Raw genomic sequence first — 14,061 nt, 5'->3', positions numbered from 1 at the left:
ATTTAGGTTTGCTCGGCAAACTGTTGGGATAATGGATATTTGTCACACATGCTCATGCAATTAATTAAAAGCATCTATCTAGGGCTTCAGAAAATGAAAGGTAGGCTAGATAAGAGTGTGCTTCACACCGCCAGTTGCAGTCCAGGACACAGATCTAAAAGTTATCCAGAACTATGCCTCACAATGAAGCCTAGTGGGCTACTGGAGCCCATAATTAAGAACAAAATGAGAAATAAAATTGGAAAGCCAAATTTAAAATATCCCGGCCTGGTCCTGTGTAAGCCATCCATTCCCCAAATTTAACATTTTCCTTTGTAAATGCTATGGGATACAATAGACACTCAATAAATATATATATATATATACATATATATTTGCTTTTCAGGGCTGCACCCGCAGCACATGGAAGTTCCCAGGCTAGGGGTCAAATCAGAGCTGCAGCCGCTGGCCTACACCACAGCTACAGCAATACGGGATCTGAGCCGCTTCTGCAGCCAACACCACAGCTCACGGCAACGCCGGATCCTTAACCCACTGAGCAAGGCCAGGGATCGAACCCGCATCCTCATGGATACCAGTCAAGTGCATTACCTCTGCGCCACAATGGGAACTCCCGATAAACAATTTCTAAAGCAATGTATTTTGTTGAATTCTAAATTTACTCATTTTAATGTGTTAGTGTAAGTGCAGGAAGCCTTATCTGAGGCAGGAAAATCAAGGAGATGAAGTTACAGACCAACCCAGGTCCTGAAAGAAGAGACGGCTACATCCTTGTGACCACAGATGGGCTCTTCATTTCTTCAAACTTGAATGAAGAAACCCTTTTTTTCCAGAATAAGTGGTGGGTCTATGGCCTTGTGAGCTTTTAAAAACATCCCAAAGGAGTATTTGTCATCAGACCATTGACACGTAATTCCACGAGCAGGTATGTGGAGACATCGCTGAGCTAAACAAAGGCAAGCAGGTTTCTTCAGGGAGAGAACTTTCTAGACCCAGTGACTCCAGACAGGGCATTTCCCACAGGATGCGGGCCCCTGGCTCCTCCCCGCTTGGCGAAGGAGCAAAGTCTTTGACGGGAACTAAGTGGATTCAGTGAGAATTTGGTTAAGTCCACGGATCTGCGACCATCCTTTTAGGGAGGCTGGGGTCCTCTGAGAGCCTGAGGTCAGCGACGCTGGCGAGCCACGCTCTGGAGTTTGGCTAAGTGTGGGTTTGCTTCACTCAGGCTCAGACCCCAGGCCACTGGCCTCGCATCCCAGACACTAACCATTTCCTAGTCCTGAGACCCTGGACGCATGACCCCGCCCTTCTAATGCTCAGCACTGGATCCCTAAAAACGGCAAGACTCATAATCAAGTATAAAACTCTCCCGTAGGCTGGCGAAGGCCATGGACAAGATAGCCCACGAAAAGCCCACGAAAGCACCAAGTGGAAGCTCCGGGACCGAGTAAGTTCTCAATAAACCCTGGCATCAGTATGGTCAGGACCTTACACACTCCCCACCTCCTCACAGTTTTTAAAGAGGGCGTCCCTTTTTGTCTAAGGTAGACCAGGAAACCCAGTAGAGACAGCGGATAAAAACAGAGTTTGATTCAAGAGTGCCTGCGCCGGGAATAACCACTGTGACTCAGGGGTCATGAACCCGACTGGGAACCAAAAGGATGCAGGTTCGATCCCTGGCTTCGATCAGTGGGTTAAGGGTCCGGCGTTGCCAAGAGCTGTGGTGTAGGTTGCAGACTCAGCTCAGATCTGGTGTTGCTGTGGCTGTGGCGGAGGCCGGCAGCTGTAGCTGCCATTTGATCCCTAGCCTGAGAACTTCCATACACCATGAGTGTGGACCTAAAAAAAAAAAAAAAAGAATGCCTGGGCCCCTCACCCCCACCAGCCCAGTGCCTCTCCCACCCCAGGGGACACTTCAGGACGGGTATGAAAACTACTTGTGTGCTGTTTGAAAACCAGCGCCCTAAAGCTTGCAACCATCTGTCTAACCCTCCATGGAATCTTAGACGAAATTAACGATGGAACGAGTCTGTAAAGAAGTGCGTGTTTAAATACGTAAATGTTCCTCGTTCTTTCCAGGCTTCTGCCTTTTATCTCACGTGGACTCCAGTCGGGCGATGCTTTATTTACACGTTCAGTTTTCCACCCTTGTGACTGATAACAACGATGCAGAGCCCAAGGTTCTTCCTCTTGTGGAGGTGTGGCCTGATACAAAACATAAGTCTCGAGGCAGATCTTATGTTAATACTTCAATATTTCTATAATCATATTTCACCCCTAGTTCTTAGGTACACTCACTTCTTTTTCTCCCCCTCTTGTTATCCCGCAGCATATGAAGGTCCAGGTCCAGGGATTGAATCGCAGCTGCAGCTTCGACCTACACTGCAAGCTGCGGCAACACTGGCTCCTTTAACCCACTGTGCTAGGCAGGGATCAAACCTGTGTCCCGGCACTGCAGAGACACCGCCAGCACCGGTTCACCACAGCAGGAACTCCAGGTGCACTTCTTCTTTAATGCAAAGAATTTCTGCTCCAACGTTTTTTTGTTTGTTTGTTTGTCTTTTTAGGGCCACCCCCGCAGCATATGGAGGTTCCCAGGCTAGGAGTTGAATCAGAGCTACAGCTGCCGGCCTACGCCACAGCCACAGCAATGCCAGATCTGAGCCGTGACTGAGACCTACACCACAGCTCACGGCAACACCGGATCCTTAACCTACCGAGGGAGGCCAGGGATCGAACCCGAAACCTCGTGGTTTCTAGTCGGATTTGTTTCCTCTGCGCCACAACGGGAACTCCCGCTCCAATGTTAATTATATCTCCTCAGCATCTTGATTTTCAGGAGATAATATCAGCATTAGATTTCGAGAAGCAAAAGCAAATGCCTAGAAGCAGAGGAAACAACCACATCTTCAGGGTGGTACCTGATATTGTGTTCAGCACCTTATTTCAGAGAAGAGTGGTACTTGCCTCTTGCTTTTTGTAAGTTTGAAAGCAAGACACTGGCTCTCCGCTGCAAATCTTCAAAATAGACAGAGTTCCAGGTTAAGTTTATTGATATCGATTCAGCCACCTTGGGGCCATTTCTAATAAAACAGATGTTTCTCTGTTGTAACGCGTCATGTGTACTCCTTGCAAAATCACACTGAGTCACAAAAGGCGGAGGAAGTAAACACACATCAACCAGAAGCAATGAGGACAGTTATGTCGTCAAAAGCCCCAGGGCAGAGCTGAGCTTCAGAGGCGTGAGGGGCGGGCTCACCTGAGAATGAAACACTGAGGTCTCTGCTCCTGGAGAAGCTGGTGGAAGGCTCTCTCCGCGCAGGAGAAGAGGTGAGGCGGCAGCGAGGAGCAAGGCTGCCCGGATTGGCTCAGGTACAGCTGGGACACCTGCAGCAGGGCAACGCAAAGGCAGGGATGTCTATGAAAAGAATCCAGGACCTTTCACTGCCTGACGCACCTGACATATTTCCCATGCGCAAAAGCATATCAATCCCTCACCTGGAGTCTCATGTGCACATACAAACCATTTGCGCCAAGATGCCCTTCTCAGCACATGCTAAGCCTCCCTAATGACAACACAAAAAGGAGGCTTGCATCTGATCCCCATCACTTGGTTGGCAGGCTCTGCGTTATGCGGCCGTCTTTGAAAGGAGCAACTCACAAAAACGCAGTTCAACAGCCAGCCCGGAAGTAAGCCGAGACTGCGGCACTTCTATCAAATAACACTTTCTCTCCGCAACATTTAATTTCGGCAACAGAAGATGGCAAAAAGGGCATTTCATGAGAATAGAAAGCAGCTGCGGTTGAAACAGACAAATTCACCAATTTCTCAGACGAAAATAAAAGTAAAATGAACTTAGATTCAGTGCAATAGTGATTTATGACGGTTGCCATGGTGACTCAGCGCTGGGATGGTTAGTCCTTTTGCGTTTCTAGTGCCTTCTGTTCTATCAGAACAAACCCTCAGAGCCAGGAGGACTTCTGCATCGTGAAGAAATATCAGACACATTTCATTTTCATTTTGCACAATAACCGGCTTGTATTTCTCAAAGGTGTCAGGATTGGGACATGCAAGAGAAGATTGAGGAATTGCTCCCACTGCAGGTGAAGGAGCCCAGTGGTCAGAGCCCCTTGGGACAGTGGCCCGAGCCTGGGTCTCTGGGAACCCCTGGGACAAAGGCGAGGACCTGCATGCTGCCCTTGATGAAATGACTACAGCGCATTGGCGGGACTCCCTGTTCAGATGACATCTGGAGGCTGCACAGGGAAAGGTCTCTGTCTGTCCGACATACACAGCATATGTATTCAAGGTTGTTGGGACCACGTGTCAGCAAGTTATTTGCAAATGGTTGATGGAAAAAAATTGTTGGTACTCTTTGGCTGCAAATTTTCCCTAAGTTTGAAATTATTTCAAATTATAGAGGAAAGAAATGCTTTTCTTTTTAGGGCCACGCCTGTGGCATATGGAAATTCCCAGGCTAGGGGTCACATTGGAGCCGCAGCTGCCAGCCTACGCCAGAGCCAAGTGCCATCTGCGACCTACACCACAGCGCACAGCAACACCAGATCCTTAACCCACTGAGCAAGGCCAGAGATGGAACCCACGTCCTCACAGGTACTAGTTGGGTTCACTACTGCTGAGCCACGCTGGGAACTCCAAGGAAATCATTTGACAAAGAAGAATCAATGACCTACAGCTATTAGAAAAAATGGAATGATTCTCACAAACATAATGTTTAGAGGAATATATCAGATACACCTGAGAATGTACGATAAGACCTCATCGGCATAGAACCAAAAAGAGGTAAAGCCCATCTATGCGGTTTGAGGTCAGGCTGGTGGGACTCTGGGTAAAGGATCAGAGATTTGGCAAGAGCAAGGGTGGGCTCTGAAGAGCTTGGAACATTCCATTCCAAGTGCTCCTTGGAAGGGACTGATCCGTCCACTCAGAAATAAGCACTTTTCCGAGTGCATTAAATCCCAATAGATGCATCCAAAAGCCAGAGCCCTTCCACACGGCGGTTCTAGGGCAGGGGTAGAAAAAGGGGCCACCGAACAGACCACGAAGCTCAACTGGGGCCCCCCCATGGAGGTCTCGGTACCATGGGGGCTGTGTCACTGACCCAGCGGGAAGGCTGTGGAGAAAATTATCTGTGAAGTCAACAAATGTTGCCGTCTATGTCCTGCCATGTGTCAAAACAAACTCCAGGTGAATTTAAGCCCCAAACATGAACCGCAAAGTTTAACACAATTGGACAAGTATATTGAATAGGACTCTCAGGATCTGGGGGTAAGTGAATACAGGTCACACACAAGCACAGGCAATGACTCCTGTTCAACCATAAACACCATGCATAGAATAACAATAACAATAATAAAAACCTCAGAAGTTCCCTGGTGGCCTAGTGGGTTAAAGATCCGGTGTTGTTCCTGCTATGGGGTGGTGGGTTCCATCCCTGGCCCTGGAACTTCTGTGTGCCACAGAGAGGGCAAACAATAAGCAAATAAATGAACAAATGAGCCAATCAAAAAACCCTAGCAAGGACACAGAAGAGTAAGCTGTTCATTCGATCAGTAAATCATCAGCATTTTATAAATGACTCTAACAAATCAATAAGAAAAAAATGCAAAACAAAACAGAAAGTTGGGCCATGCACATAAATGGAAAAGAAAGCCCACTACCTATGAGAAAAGATGAAAAAACTGTGGTAACCAGGGAAACGTCCTTTCAAATAATAAGATGGCATATTACACATAAACGATCAGTCAGCTGAGCAAGAACAGCTTAAAACTGAGGATGACAGCTACCCTTGCGAGGTACGTGCTGCTCTTCTCAGCATTTCACACTCACGCACTCATCCAAGCCTCCCAGAAACCTAAAACTTGGGTGTGAGCATGGTCGTCCTGTTTACAGAGAAGGAAAGGACCACAAGGAAAAGTTAGTGACAAGTCCAAGGTCACGTGGCAAGTTAGCGGGGGAGCTTGACTTCAAAATGAAGTTTCTCCGGGGCTGGAAAACACACGTATAATAATTTGGCAGTGTCTTCTGAACTTAACAGAGGTAGGTTTCACTAGGGATCGCTCTGTAGAAATTTCCGACTATGAGCCAAGAAGTACACACAAAATAATCTTTAGCGCTCTCTGTAAGAGCAGAAAACAAGGAAGGAATTCTATGACAGGGACTGATGAATAAATATAGATTATTGTGCATTAATACAACAAAACACTATAGGGCATTTAGAATGAATTAACTAGATCCCAACCTTTTCCTATGGAAAATGTTTGAAAGCATACTGATTCATGAAGATTTCTTGTTGTAAAAAGATGTAGTTCGTATATTTTCTGAGTTAATTAAAATAGAAAAGAATGGTACATGCAGGTTTTCATTGCGTATTTATGTGCATGTATCTATAGTGAACCCGCGGAAGACTGGATGCAAGAATGACTTCGGGACAGTGCTTGTCAAAAAGAAACAGACTGAAGGAGAACTCAGTCTGTGTGGACGACACGCAGCGTCACATAATTTCAGACATTAGGTAGTGCAAACACACCTTTTCTGTCTGGACCAGCCAACACGTAATGTTCGAGCGTTAAAGCTGCATCCCAGAGTTCCCATCGTGGCTTAGCGGAAACGAACCTGACTAGCATCTATGAGGATGTAGGTTTGATCCCTGGCCTTGCTCAGTGGGTTAAGGAGCCAGCATTGCTGTGAGCTGTGGTGTAGACTGCAGATGTGGCTCGGATCCCCGGTTGTCAGCAGCTATTGCTGGCGTAGGCCAGCAGCTACAGCTCCAATTCAGCCCTTAGCCTGAGAACCTAATATCCTTTCTCAGTTCCCTTTTCTTGAAAATCTCCTTTTCATGTGATATGACAGTTCGTATTCTAGAATATTCCATTGCTACCACCTGGTAATCCTTTGCTTAATGTTAATTCTATACTTAATAGGTAATACAAATAGGAACTATTTTAATGTAAGGGCATTTTCCATTTATTTATTTGAGTACTTATTTATTTATTTATTATGGCCACACTTGTGGCATCTGGGTCCCAGGCCAGGTACTGAATCTGAGCCACAGCTGCAGCCGATGCCGCCACTGTTCCCTTAACCCACTACGCCGGCCAGGGATCAAACTCGCACCTCTGCAACGACCCAAGCCACTGCAGTGAGAGACTTAACCCACGGTGCCCCAGCAGGAACTCCAACATTTTCTTTAATTATTTCGACTGAGCCTTGAAGGTTTTCCCTAGACACGTCTCGTTTTCTGAGTGGCTGACAAACCACCGACTCCCCATTGACTCGCATAATCATTACTAACATTATGGCACATTTTCCTTCAGTCAAGCAAAGCCTGGCAGGGTCAGCCCCTCTTTTCCCTCTCTCTCTGTTTCACCTTATTCCCCCCCATCTGTATCATCGGAGAACAAGAGGATTCTGGCAGTGGACACGTGCAGCGTTCTTTCATGGATGGGACGGTATCGTGTAGGCTTCACTGGGTTATCTCGAGCCTTTGCTGGCCTCTCTGAGTCCAGTTCTAAGATCTTGCTTTCAGGATCAGTTCCCCCTTATTTTCTACTGTTCATGTACCTGTCAATCAACAGTCAGAAGACTGCAGGATCCTGCCCCATTCTGATTTCTGAAGCCAAACATGCAGTTCTGTAGCATATGAGAGGGCCCTTCACAGGCCCCCAGTGTCAGGTTCACCTGCGGAAACTCCCTGAGGCCAAGGGCTTGACATGGCAGGGCCGTGGCTTTTACCCAAAAGTACGAACGGGTCACTCTATGTCCCTGACTGGATTTCCCACTCATACCTGTACAGATGACACACTCTGAAAAAAAGTGTTTTGTACAAAGGGTCACACATAATTAAAACTTATATGCCTCTGGGCTCATACTTTGTGTCCCTGAGAGTCGTCTGCCATATGGTCTAGGATTTAAATTGTCTCTTTGCTGGGAAAACTTTAGAAAGTTTATTTAATCCCCTGAAGTCTCTGTTTATCCATATGCAAAAAAGGGGGTGATAATTCTTAAACTAGTTGGGACCCTTTGGGGATTAAATGTGGTAACACATGCAAAGCCCTTTGCAGTAGGCCTGCCATGTACTAAACTCTAGATGATGCCAGCAAACTTCCCTTCCCCGACTTGCTCATCCGTAGTTAACAAGCCCCGTTCAGCCACTCCAGCTCCTCACCAGACCCCGCCATGCCTGGCAATGGGGACAGGAGAGATCCAATAGCACCTGGAATCTGAGAGTAAAGAAAGCCCTAAGCCTGGCATCCCTCTCTAGGCGCCACAGCGGGAGAGCTTAATCTCACCTGCAATTCTAGGATGCAAAAAGAGCGGGTACTGGTCAGTTTTGCATTGTGTGTATTCAAAAATACAATCTTAAGAAGTCACCCAGGCGTCTTATCCTGCCGGTGTCATCCTTTTGATCACTGAGACTTCTGGGCGCTAGATCTTTGGCTTTTGGACTCTGCTGAAAAGGTAAAAGCGAGAAACATCCCGGGAAACTCTGAGGTTGGTGTGTGAGGGGCCAATGCAGAGTCACTGCTCAAGCACTCACTCCCAGAGGTTCACCAGTCTGCTGGTTTTTGAATGCCCCTTGGCCGATGCCATAGACCTGGTTCTTCAGTGGCTGCCATCTTTCCTGCCATCGTTGTCTCCCGTCTCCTCCCCCCCTCCCTCTTCCCCTCCATCTCCTTCTCTTCCTCCTCCCCCTCTTCCTTCACCTTCCCCTCTGGCACGGCTTTCCATTACTTTCCCACCTCATTGTTAAGCACGGCATGACTCTCCTACCCATCTTACAAGATGTAATATTCACATGAATTATCTCTAATCTCCCATACGACACAGAATCCCAAAATTACGTCAAGATACCCTCCCAACACTCCGCTATATTCACTGGAGCCTGGTTTTTCCTCCTGATTTTTTTTTCTCTTTTCCTTCATTTTGTGGGCTCTGAATACCCTTACTCTCCCAGACGCACAAGTTCAAGTCTGTGACATCACTTGACCTTCTCTTCGTCTTTCCTCAGGAAAGTTACTCAGTGGAGACTCATTGTCTTCCCAGATTCACCCACTTCCTTCCTCCCATTACTGGTCCCCACGTGAGGTCCCGATACCCTTACTCTTGGATGATTCCAGCGTCTACTAAATCTTCTTGCCTAAACATCTCTTTTCCAGAAATTCATGGTAACAAATAGACTTACATACACTATTTGTTTATTTGTTTCAGACTTCTTTTTCCCCCCAGTTGTTTTTCATTTTCTGGAAACAAAACCAAACCAAACCTAATGTAGCTTTATCACCTAGGCCCAACCCAGACTTTCAGTTATTCCAACTTTGAACTTCTTGCTCTTATCAGCCTGGTCTGTGTCTTCCTCTCAATGTCTGACATTTTCATCACCAGAGTGCAGCTCTGTACACTCTCCAGAACAGGCTCCTTCTCCTTTATCAGAACCTCAGTGGTTCTTTAAGATTTTCCCCAGTCACATTTATTGTTCATGCAATGCCTTCCTTTACCTGATAAGATTCCTTTCCCTTCTAACCTCCTGACTTGTCAATAAATAGTGCACACTCTCAATACAGCAATTATTTTACTGTCCTCAGCTACAAGTGAAGTCTGCAGTTCCTCTTCTGGCGCCACTTACGTGTGGTCCCTAGAATATCTAGGCAGGAAAAGACGAGGAAATGTGTACTCACCACCTCTACGTATCTAACACAACCCATCATATTTAATAGACGCAATAAATGTTTGCTGGCTTGAGGAGGCATCCTTGCTCCTGGCTGTAAGGTTGAGTTCTTTGTAAAGCTTGTTCAGAAAGATCTGGCTACTTTTCCGTTTTCTCCTTCTCCATTAGCGCTCTTCCAGGTTCCAAATGAGTGCTGCTGCTTGTCTTAAGCAACATGACAATGAACTTTCCCTGTTGGTTCTACGTCATTTAGAACCGCCTGCCTCCGGGCCCACGAGGTCCCACCTCTCCCAGTGATTCTTGGCATCAGGTCAACAAGGCTTATGGCAGCAGCAAACCATCTAAGGCATAGGGCTGCTTGCTGTCCCGTATTTTTATATTAAACCCAAAATGAAGTTTGTCAGAAAGGGTGCCCTACAGCCATGATTAATCACCTGCTAGAAATGAGGAATGGCTATTATGCAAAGGCTTACGATAGCACAGTGAATGGTAACACAGTAAAAGTAAGGCAGATGGCATCTTTGTTTCCAACATGAAGCACAGAAATTGACCTGGTGGTCTGTGTAATCTTTGTAGATATGGTCAGAGTCGATATTTTACTTTCTTCTTTTATTAAACTTATTTTATTACTCAACATGGGAAACCAAACTGTTTGAACAAAATTTATCATTTAAAACAATAAACATAAAACAATTTAAAAAATAAAATAAAACAATAAACACATGTCGAATTTTAATCCATACACACACAAAAGGAAGTAGACTATTCTCTTGTGTGTCCACAGGACATGAGATAATTTCACCACGGTTCAGGGCACGACTGATTTAAGATCACGAGGTACTAGCACGCTACAGAGGATGCCCACTGATTCAAGGTAAAGATTAAGTCCTTGACCTGCGTAATGTCCATGATTTGACGGATGGTTAATTGCAGGTGAAGAGACCACCAACCATCCGACTCAACCCCGTGGATGTACTTTCCAAAAACACTGCAAACTTTCGTTAGGATCTGTAAAAAGTGGGTGATCACACTGGAAGCTCTCCGTCAGCACACACTTTACCTAAATACATCCATTGTCTTCTGGTGTTCTAGGCCAGAATCAGTTGAGAAGATGGATATAAAGGATGATACAAATGTTTTACAGGTTGTGTTTGCCATTTAAAGCTTTAATTCAACTCTCTGGTGAAAAAATCTCAATGCATTATATATCGTTGCTGCCGTAATAAAGAAGTATGCCTTTTAATGTGTCTTTCCTTTTCTCTCCTAACATGAATTTCCGAAAAAAACTGCCATTTAAAAAAATTTACAGAATTCCCATTGTGGTTCAGCAGGTTAAAGATATGACATCATCTCTTTGAGGATGTGGGTTCGATCCCTGGCCTCGCTCAGTGGGTTAAAGATCCAGCATTGCCCCAAGCTGTGGCTTATGTCACAGATGCAGCTCAGATCTGGTGCTGTTGTGGCTGTGGTGTAGACTGGCAGCTGCAGCCCTGATTCAACCCTTGGCCCAGGAACTTCCTTACGCCACAGGTGTGGCCGTAAAAAGAAAACAAAACAAAAAAAAATTTACATGAAGCCGTGAAACTGTTATTCCGCTGACACCATAAAAAATAAACTAACCACGAAATAAGTTTATTTTTTCCATTATAAGATGTAATAGAACAGAGAATGTCATGCTATAATTTATTATGATAAAGTTTCCTTAACACTTAGATTTTGACCTCTAGATTCAAAGAATTTAAATAATAGTTACATATGTATTTTTAAATTAAATTATTTAAAATTAACTTTTGTCTCACCATAAGATTCTTATTAACTGCAGTCAAACATAACACAATAGTATAAGTCAGGAACAATACATTCATAGTTAACTTTATTTTTTAATTAAAAAAATGGGGGGGCTGCCCCAGGCCAAAGTCTCCAGGCCAGAGACTGAAGCTGCATCATAGGTGAAGCCAGAGCCACGGCAGTGACAACACCAATCCTTAACCCTCTGAGCCATGAGGGAACTCCAATAGTTTAACCAGCAGACGTTTCCTTTCTCTTCATCTCTCTCCTTTAAATTAAATACCAAAGAACTTGTAAACTATCAAAGATGCAAGATTCAAAAATAAAGCTATGTGTGATGCAAAATAAAAAGCTTCCAATAAAAGAAAGGCAGAAAATCCCTGACAACTGCACCACTTAGCTGACTATCAGATTAAACTCAAAGAAGGTGGAAAGAAGGAAACAAAAATAAAAAGCAGAAGTCAACTACGTAGACAATAAGTACGCAATAGAAAAAATGTTACGTCAGGAGATTTTTTTCTTTGGAGGGACTATTACACTTAGTAAATTCCTATCCAGTTGAATTTTAAGATTCAGAGAAGGCATAAACTACCAACATAAGGAATAGAAAGATATCACTCAAAAGTCTATAAACATTAAAAAAGTAGGCAGGATTATGAATAATTCTGTGCAAAGACTTTTGAAGACTATCACGAACATAATCCTTGAAAAGCAAAATTGTTAAAAACTGACACAAAATAAATTAAAATACGAAATCTCTATTTCAAAAAAATTGTATCCAAAATTTAAACATTTTTCAACTACGTTTATGAGCCCAACTTAATTTTGATATCAAAAACTGAACAGAAAAATAAACAAGAAAGAACGTTTTGAGGTCAATCTCTGTCAGGAACAAGGATGCAAACACTAAACAAGACGTTATCAAAGCGAATCTAGTATATAAAGAGGAGTGTAAAATATCAAAAGTGCAAGGGTGGTTAACACTTTAAAATTAGAAAATGTCAGGAGCAAACTTAGAATTAAAATAAGAAAAACTAGCATCTTAAAAAAAGAAAAAAAAAAAGGGAGTTTCTATAGTGGCTCAGCGGGGGCCTTTTCTAGGGCTGCACCTGCGGCACACAGAGGTTTCCAGGCCAGGGGTCGAATCAGAGCTGTAGCCACTGGCCTACACCCCAGCCACAGCAACGCCAGATCCAAGGCACATCTGCGACCTACACCACAGCTCATGGCAAGGCCAGGGATCGAACTCGCAACCACACGGCTCCTAGTTGGATTCGCCAACCACTGAGCCACGACGGGAACTCTGAATGTAAGACATTTTAACCGTGTTTTTATACAGTATTCACACACAATTAGAACATAAAACTTTTTAAATTTCACTTATAGCAGCATTTTAAAATGAAAATTACACAAGACCTTTCCTAAAAAAGCAAAAAGGGTTATTCATTGAGAAGAATTTAAAAGACCTAAAAAGTGAGTGTATTTAGGATACTCAGCACTACGCTTTTTCCCTCAGGATGAACTACTGATTTAATGAAATCTAATTCAAAAGCCCAGGAGACTTTTTTTTTTGAATGAAGCTGATAAGCTGATTTAAACTATAAAGAAAATATAAAGGGGAATTTTGAAGACCAGAAGTGGAAAACTTACACGACAACATAAACTATTATAAGAGACCAATAGGACTGAATGGAAATTCTAAAACCCATTAGTATACGGTTATCTCATTTATGAAAAGGTTATCTTATTAGAGGTTATTTATTTATAAATGGCTGCAATATAGTGGAGCCAAAAGTTGTATTTCAAGAAATAGTGAGTGTGAATTGGATACATATAAAGCCAAAGATAAATCTTGACCCTAATCTCTCACAAGATAGTTTCAGTACATTCCGAGGATGATAGACGAAGTCAACCGAGATATTTACAACTCCTGAAAATCAGAATGAAAAGCAGAGACAGCTCAACCGACAAGTTTTTAATTTAAAGACAAGGTTGAAGCCTTGAAAAGACCCTTCACAAGGGAGGCTGTCAGTTACACGGTGGTCGTGTGAGAGTGGCCCGGATCCCTTGTTATCAGAGAAACACAAATTAAACAACAGTGAGAGTCCAATATATTGCCGGCAGAATGACACACAACCACCAAGGCAAAGGAAGTTTGGGCAAAACAGCAGAGCACCTGGAGTTTCTGTGTCCTGTTGGTAGGAATCTGAATGAGCACAGCCACCTGGGGAATGGTCAGTATTTACAAAAACTCAGCAAAGGTCTACCACCTGATGTACCAATTCCTCAGCAGGTGTCCAACAGAAGAAGCACGTCCTATCCGAAAAGCACGTGCCAGGGTGCTCAGAGCAGCCACATCCTTGCCTAGCCATGCCAACTTTCCCTTGACAGTGTAAATAGCAACAAATATCTCTACATAGCCATAAAATTAAATTTCATGCCGTAACGACATAGAAAAACCCGCTGTACGTCCTGTCGTGCTGCCCACACACAGGCTGAACACAAAACCCAGGTGGCCCTCGGCTGCATCACCCCGAGAGGAAGAGACCAGGCAGGAGACCCGGAGCCTGCGAGACTCCATTCC

General features: G+C 44.3%; 1 protein-coding gene across 9 annotated transcripts in view; it reads right to left on the bottom strand.

Moving 5' to 3' along the window:
• MYO16 (myosin XVI) overlaps positions 1 to 14,061 on the bottom strand; it is a 539,824-nt gene that overhangs the window by 263,389 nt on the left and 262,374 nt on the right. For all 9 annotated transcript variants that reach the window (XR_014819944.1, XR_014819945.1, XM_084982290.1 and 6 more), the window contains one exon: positions 3,260 to 3,387. Coding sequence is in view for 7 of the 9 variants with exons in the window: in XM_084982290.1 (XP_084838416.1) it covers positions 3,260 to 3,387 (128 nt within the window). In the remaining 2 variants the exon portion in view is untranslated. The remainder of the gene's footprint in view (positions 1 to 3,259; positions 3,388 to 14,061) is intronic.

Source organism: Sus scrofa, chromosome 11 (assembly GCF_054392235.1).
Source record: "Sus scrofa isolate SSC_HxYL_T2T_F1_AM1 chromosome 11, Sscrofa_HxYL_maternal_Yorkshire_Landrace_v2.0, whole genome shotgun sequence".
NCBI lineage: Eukaryota > Metazoa > Chordata > Mammalia > Artiodactyla > Suidae > Sus > Sus scrofa.
Note: the sequence above shows the minus strand (reverse complement) of the source record. Positions and strands in the feature narration are given on the sequence as shown.